The following is a 7,825-nucleotide window of genomic DNA, read 5'->3' on the forward strand; positions in this document are numbered from 1 at the left end:
ATCACGATCCAGACCGTCAACTAGGCCCGCGTCATACGGCGGTTCAGCCCAAGAAAACCCTTGAAAGTTAGGGTTTCTAATTACTACTTTACTCCACTAGGATTTTATCCCGCTCTTCTTTGTCTCCCCTCTGTCTCACTCTTCCTTGCCGCGGCCCTCTAGACGAGATCCCCACCCACGCTCATTTTCACAGAGAGAGACAGAGTGACAGAGACAGGGAAGAGTTGGTAGCAATGGCCCCGGCACAGAAGGTAAGGACGAGCAGAAACCCAGATTTGATCCCAGGGGTGGGAAAATACTCTCGGTCTCAGATGTACCACAAGAGAGGTCTGTGGGCCATGAAGGCTAAAAACGGCGGCGTTTTCCCCCGCCACGACAAGAAACCCGCTCAGCAACCACCCGCCGAGAAGCCCCCCAAGTTCTATCCCGCCGATGACGTCAAGAAGCCCCTCGTTAACAAACGCAAAACCAAACCAACCAAGCTCAAGTATAGCCCCCACACACTTACAAAATTACAAGTATAGACATCATATCATGTATGTTTGTATTCATATTCGTATGTTGAGCTATAAATGTCTCTCTCTGTTTTGTTGTTTAGGGCTGGTATTACTCCTGGGACGGTGTTTATAATGTTGGCTGGGAGGTTTAAGGGGAAGAGAGTTATTTTCCTCAAACAGCTTCCATCTGGGTTGCTTCTTGTTACTGGTGAGCTCTTTTCTTTTCTGTATGTAATATATATGGTGGTGTGTCTTGGATCGGTTATAGGTTTATGTTAATTTTAAGAAATGAGTGTGGGACAATCAAAGTTCTAAAACAAGAAATTAATTGACGATTAATCGCCGGCCGGGCCTATTCGATTCGGTCCGACTAACGATTAATCACCGATTACTAATTAATAATAGCACGGATTAATCCGATTAATTGCTCAAAGGTGGTGGACCGCGGCGACCGCCTATTAGCGCCTAGCGACTTAGCAACTTTTTGAACATTGGGGACGATTCCTTCTTTTTGTTTTCCCTTTCAAATCTCCAATTGATCATAATATGCTGGTCGTTTGAGCTATTTTATTATGTGGTTATTAGGTTTCTTTCTATTGGTTTTCTCCGTGGGAGAAGCTCGTGATAGCCATTTGTTGTTTTAGTAGCTTATACATTGAAATTCAATCGTGAGAATAGTCTTGAACCTTGTTTTGCAGTTATTTGGCATTTCCTTGTCACAGAACTTTCCATGATTTCTATTGCTTGTCTTTTACCTTGAGTTTTCCTAATGGAGTGCGATTAGTTTTATTTGGATGTCTCCTCCTGTTAGATTGAATGTGCATGCTTTAATCCTGGTTTGACCCATGTAGCACAGACACTCCTAAAGGCTGGCGTGACCGACACAGGGGACACGGAAAAATACGTTTTGGACACGCCTCCGAGGCGTGTCCAATAAATTTAATTAATTTTTTAGGGGGACACAGCAGGGACATTTGAGGGACACGACAAGAGTTAAATATGCAATTTTTTTTTAAAACTTCGGGGGGTAAATGTGTAGTTGCTTCATACATTTTGGAATAAATACTATGTGTTACGATGTATATATGATGCCTACTTATAAATATTGAAGCTTCAAGCTTATACACCTAACTATATTTTCACTGGTATATAATAAATATTATTTATTTATTTATTTTTGCCGTGTTCCCATTTTTTAAGAAATTCCGTGTCCTGCATTTGTATCCATGTCCAAGTCCGTATCTGTGTTTGTGCTAAATAGGGTTTGACGGATTTCAAAATTATCAAACAGGAAATCAAGTAGAAATGGATGCCCTTAATGCACGCCATAATTCAGTGTGGGATATCAATATTCACCAATCCTATTAATCATTGTCGAGAAGTCTTATAGTTGCCGGATAGGTTGCTCCCTTGGTATTATTGTAGTTCTTACCTCTGCCAGTTACATTAAATTGTTCTGTATATTCTCTGAGTAATGTTGGAGGTTGCAATGATGTTTTCTTTGAACTTTGGTTGCATCAGCGAGCTAATCAGGGGCTAGAACTGCCTTGCCCCCTTGATGAATGGTGAGCTGTGGTCATACGTAGTCTTTTTATCTTTACTCTTTAGATACCCAGCCATATAGGTACTTCCTTGTTTCCTTTTTGGACTTCACCTTATCTGGGTGAATGGTTTTCTAGGATTGGTCAATCATACTGTAGTAACTTTATATGGTTTGACTCTTAAATATTTGCTGAAAGTAAATCTATTTCTTTTGTTGTATATGGCTAACCAATGCCTGGCTTCCCCTTTTTTGGCCGTTCGTATGTTTATGTTACCTGGATGCATATTTCCAATGAAGAATGTTTGACATTTTTTGGTTTTTAAATTGATTTTCCTCTATGGCTTGTCCTCAAGGCTACCACGATGTACTTCTCTTTCATCCCCTTCCCTTTCATTTTGTTTTAGTGCTATATTCATGAGTAGCTTTATGGAGAACCGTCCCATTAGTGGTCATTTCCTTTACTGTATCAGGACCTTTCAAAATTAATGGTGTTCCTCTGAGACGTGTGAATCAATCTTACATGGTAACAACTTCTACCAAGGTTGATATCACTGGGTGCAATGTCGATAAGTTTGACGACAGGTATTTTGCGAAGCAAGTTGCGAAGAAGAAAAAGAAGGGAGAAGGCGAGTTCTTTGAGGCTGAGAGAGAGGTTAGTTTTTCATCTATTGTAGAATTTCAGAGTAGGCTTTTTACTTCTTTGGTTTGTTTCTATTTTTAGTCTGGTACTTTATAAATTATTATATATCTTCTCTTTTAAAATGTAGGAGAAGAATGTTCTTCCACAGGAAAAGAAGGATGATCAGAAAACTGTGGATGAAGCCTTGATAAAAGCCATTGAAGTTGTTCCAGATTTTAAGACTTATTTGGCTTCAAGGTTTTCACTCAAGGCAGGCATGAAACCTCATGAGCTCACCTTTTAGGCGAAGAATTTCTGAATTTGTTAGGGATCTGAGATTTTACTCCTGTGTTCTGTTTTTGTGATTCTAGTCGATGTACTCTTTGAGATTTTCGTGGTGGATAATCATCTAATTTTTTTTTTTGTCAGCTTATTTGGTGTGGATGGTTTTTTCTATTTGAATATATGCTCCATGAGTTTCCTACTCCAACTGTTTTTCTATTGGGTATTGTTCTTATTGCTGCTTTTTGGGCATGTAGTCATCTTTTTCGTTCTAGGGCACTTAGAAACTATGTTGCCATGGCTGGCCAATACTTTATTTCTTCTGGTTTAACCAAGGTTGTCAATATTGTTCCGTACTGGCCGGTACATACGGTTTTGGAAGAGAACCAGTACAATAGTGGTGATTCCATTTCGTTGAACTTTGTGGCGTATACTATTGGTCCTGGCTGGTACCGGTGAGTTCCGGCCTTCTCATTGACTTCCGGTGGTATGTACCATCCAGTGAGAAAAATGAAGAAAAGATCGGAACTAAATGAGACTCCTGTTGGTCTTTTCCGGTGCATTTTTGCAGCTCGTGTTTGTCTCTAACTGATTTCTTGCAGATCTGTCCTCTCCGGTGATATTTGGGAGAGAGAAAGAGACTGGTGGGTTCATCTTACCAGTCTAAAAAGTTGGATTGGGAAAAGTTAATCTGGGTTCGTAGAAAGGAACAAATGCCAGTGCTAGCACACCGTTTGGGGAGGAAGTCGAATGGTGGTATTGAAATGTTGCATAAAACGTTTTGGAGAAACGTTATTGTGTAGAGCAGTACTCTTTTAGCCTCGCTCTTTATAGTCTTGTATTTTTAGCCTACTTGTGGAATCTATTTTTTATGCTTTGTTTGGATCAAGATTTGTAAATTTTTTTCAACTCATTACCTTTATTTTCAATCATTATTCTCTACTCATTACTCCTATCTTCAATCATTATTTTCATTTTTCTCTCTATCTTTCTCCACTCATTACCTTACTTCCAATCATTACTCTCATAAAAAATTGGCTGCTGATTTTGCCATTCTTTTTTTGATTAATGCCACTTCCCTGCAAGTGTATTTTTGATGTAAAAATATACTTGCAGGGGGTGGCGTTAGCAAAAAAGGAAGTGGCAAATCATTTCCCAAAAAATTTATCCAAACACAACATAACTATTCAAACATTAATGTTGTAGGGTTAGACAAATGAAGTTTAATTTTATAACTAGAACATTTTTTTAATGATTATTGATAACAAGAAGGAATCTAAAACGGTATCCGGTAGGACTTTCCAAGAAAAACTAAGAATTGTGAAACCGGTCTGAACCGAATCGATCCGTGTCTTTTGAATTTTGTTCGTGGATTAATGGTCCGGACATAGATTCGAAAATTAAAAAACCGTGAGATACGGATTAGGATTGGATTTTCATTTTAAAACCGTGGATTAACCGAACCGGACTGTGAGATATTTTAAAAAATTAAAAGTTATATATATATATGCGTGTGTAATATTTTATAAATAATTATAACTTTAATAATTGTTATGAATTTTTTTAACAGTTTTACATTAATGTGACAATATATAAAACTTAAGGGCTAATAAGTGTAATGTTATGGAATGTAATAGCGTAATGTTATGGTGTAGTAGTGTCTCTAGACTGGAACTAACTTGCTGGTATTTGGACTGGATTAACTTCTTGTAATAGTATAATGTTATTGAATGTAATAACTAATAAGTGTTTGCACTTTGCATTTTTAGTTAGCAGTAGCATCATTTTATTTTTATGAAAGAAAATCCGTGGATAAAATCAGGACCGAACCGTGAGACTTTTGGATTGGATTGCATTTTCTAAAAACCGTGAGATACAGATTAAGATTGGATTCATAGGAATCCGATCCAATTTGGACCGTGGATAGCCCTAGTATCCGGTACTATATCGGTACCGGTATGTACCATACCAATGACAAAAACGGTACCCAGGGCCATTCAAAAAATTTCAAATTTTAGGGGCATTCCAATATTTTTTGTAAATTAATATATATATGTATGTATGTATGTTCATTTTATAACTCAAATGTCTTTGCTAGCTTAGCGGTAAGTTGATTTTAATCCATATGGAGTGTTTGAGTTCAAGTCTTCTGGGTAGTTTTTTCTTTTGAAATGTTTTTTCCCAAAAAATAATGCTATTGTAACTGTCAGGTTTCAAAATCAAGTCAAGTAGAATTCAAGCCAACCACTTTGGCCAATAATGACAAAGCAATTAACAAGCATTATAAAGTCTAAAGTAGTAATATAAAGAAACATTTCTATCATTATTTTATAATTCTAAAAATACGTAGAGCACCATTCCACAATAAAGCCTTGGGCATCCATATCTCTTGGGCTGGCCTTGACGGTACCCTCTCCATTACGATATTCAGAACCTTGGGTTTAAATACCTTTTCAGTCATAGAGTTTTTCTTCAAAATTTCATCTCAATTCTCTATCCACGGATGGCAATTTAAATTGAATGATAGGGACCCGAACCATAACCAAAATTTTTCCCCGAGCCAAAAATTTCCCCGTGGATATGGGTATGGCTGAAGCCTTGGATAACCAAACGGGTATCGGTTTGGGTATGCTTTAACTGTTACTTGAACTGATACCCGAATCGAACTGAAATAATAAAATCACATAAATGCCCTTTATACACACACACATGTAGTACACACACATGTAGTTTAGGGTTACACACTCAGTCACTCTCTTCTCTCGCCGCCTCTAGAACACACACACACACACACACACACACACACACACACACACTCTCTCTCTCTCTCTCTCTCTCTCTCTCTCTCTCTCTCTCTCTCTCTCTCTCTCCAGTCTCCACTCCACACACCACAGACGGTCTTCAACCAAGCTCCTAACAAGATCTCCGCCATGATCTGCAAGTTCGATGGCAACGACAACAGCCACATCGACCTCGACGAGTTCATCATGCACATGTGAGAGACCTCTCTTTTGAAATCCGATTACAAATGTGGATGCAACTACTGGACCAAAGAGCTGATTTCTTACTATTTCTTTCTGAAAATGTTCAAGTTTACTCTTGAAGACTCTAGACAGTAAATCTGATCTATTTTGAGCCTCTTCATGTGGTTTCATTTCATCCTTTATCTCTTGCCAATTTGGATTACATGTCATTGTTAGAAACAAATCAGGTTTGCATATCTCTCTACCAAAGTCATTGCATCCAGGTATCTTTTCCGCATATCCCTTGGTCCTCCTATAAAAGTACCCGGGAGAACAATCCGTTTGCCAATCTTAGAAGGATCCGATTCACCATGTTCGATACTATCAACAATTCCTTGGTATAAATCAAGCTAAGATGGTCTATCTATGGCTGCTTCTGCAACTGCTACTGCAGTTTTCTTGGGTTACGGCTGCTACTGTACTCTGTTTCCTATGCTGGTGTCCAGCAAATTGCTGTTAATGCAACTGATATGTTGATGCTACTATGGCTTCTGCTGCTGCTGTCAACAAACTACTGTCCAGCAAAGGAGAACTGCATCATGTAAAGAGGTGGAAGTCTCCCATTGTCCGACATGATTATGTATTTTGGACAGATTTCAGAAATCAGTTGAGGCTTTCAAATGTTCAAGAAGTATATTTAATTGGATCTCAATAGTAATATGTTCGATGCTTGCATTTATTGTCATGTTGGCTCCTTTCCTATCAGTCAGGTTACACCATGTGTAATTCTTTTACCATCTGTTTTGTCTCCCTTTGTTAGATGGATAGGAAACAGTTGTTTGTATTGCTCCTAGTCCTATGTAGCCATTTGGCGTAGGTTATCACTGTTTTTTTTTTTCCTTTTCTTTCTTTTTCTCCTGGGGTATGCCCCTTGTAGGCTGTATATTCGGTTAGCCTCTTTTTAATTTCAAGTTGTTTTAGCCAAAAAAAAGTCTAACCTCAAAGATTCAATCTTAACATACATATCAAAGATTCATGTTGCCTTTGCGGGCATTTTTCAGTCACACTAAACAAATAAAATGATATCAGTTTTTGCATGAGTTAAAGATATTTGTTATTTTAATAAGATACTTAAAGAAACGAATATGGAAAGTAATGAGATTTACCTGTTGTTTCATTGGCAATTAGTTCTTCTGTTGTTGATGAGTGGTTTGGCAAGACTTTGCCTTGGCCTGAACAAGACACTAAGGTAGTTGATGCTTTAATTTTCTTGATTCCCTGGTGCCATCCTGGTTTGCCAAATGGGAACAAAAGTGAATATTGAAGAGGATCATATCAGCTAAAATATTATTTCACGCTCTTGTAGTTCTGCAGCCTCTTCATTTTTTATCCAGATGGCAGCGACTTGCGGTACAGTTGGTGGTAAGGCAGTGTAATCTCGTACTTTAGGATCAACTTTCAATATGATTTGGCATTCATCAATATTGGGCAAATCAGTTAGACTACAAAAAAACAGAGAATATGGATTTGCCTATAAGAGATCAATCAAGGTTGAAATAATACATGGTTGCAATTTGTCGTTATCACCTCTCCTAAGTTCAACTTCTTTTTCTGTGTTGTAAAAATATAACTGTAGATATGATGGCATTTCTCCTAAAGGATAAAGACTATCAATAAAATGATAGATTTGGTCTTGTGCTCAGAAAGTGTAAATTCCATTAGCTCGCTTTGCAAATGCAGGATCTAGATGGACACCCATTGATGTAAATGCCAAATCTCATCGTAGGGCTTTATGCATTGGAGAAAAATGGATTGAGTCTGGCCTTGAACCTGAGTATAATTGCTGAAGCTCAGGAGGAACAGTAATTGGATAAAGGCGAACTTCTCCTCCGAAACAACAGAATTTGGGTGTTTCATAAGG

The 7,825-nt window shown here is 38.0% G+C and overlaps 1 protein-coding gene across 1 annotated transcript; it reads left to right on the top strand.

Annotated features, from left to right (window-relative positions):
• The first annotated feature begins 117 nt into the window (after positions 1-117).
• On the top strand, positions 118-3,160 carry LOC131314392 (large ribosomal subunit protein eL6-like). Its single transcript, XM_058342987.1, has 4 exons — positions 118-487; positions 599-705; positions 2,511-2,692; positions 2,808-3,160. The coding sequence occupies exons 1-4, from the start codon at positions 234-236 to the stop codon at positions 2,961-2,963; spliced, it is 699 nt and encodes a 232-aa protein (XP_058198970.1). The 5' UTR covers positions 118-233; the 3' UTR covers positions 2,964-3,160.
• The last annotated feature ends 4,665 nt before the right edge of the window (positions 3,161-7,825 follow it).

The sequence above is a fragment of the Rhododendron vialii genome, chromosome 13a (genome assembly GCF_030253575.1).
Source record: "Rhododendron vialii isolate Sample 1 chromosome 13a, ASM3025357v1".
Taxonomy (NCBI): domain Eukaryota; kingdom Viridiplantae; phylum Streptophyta; class Magnoliopsida; order Ericales; family Ericaceae; genus Rhododendron; species Rhododendron vialii.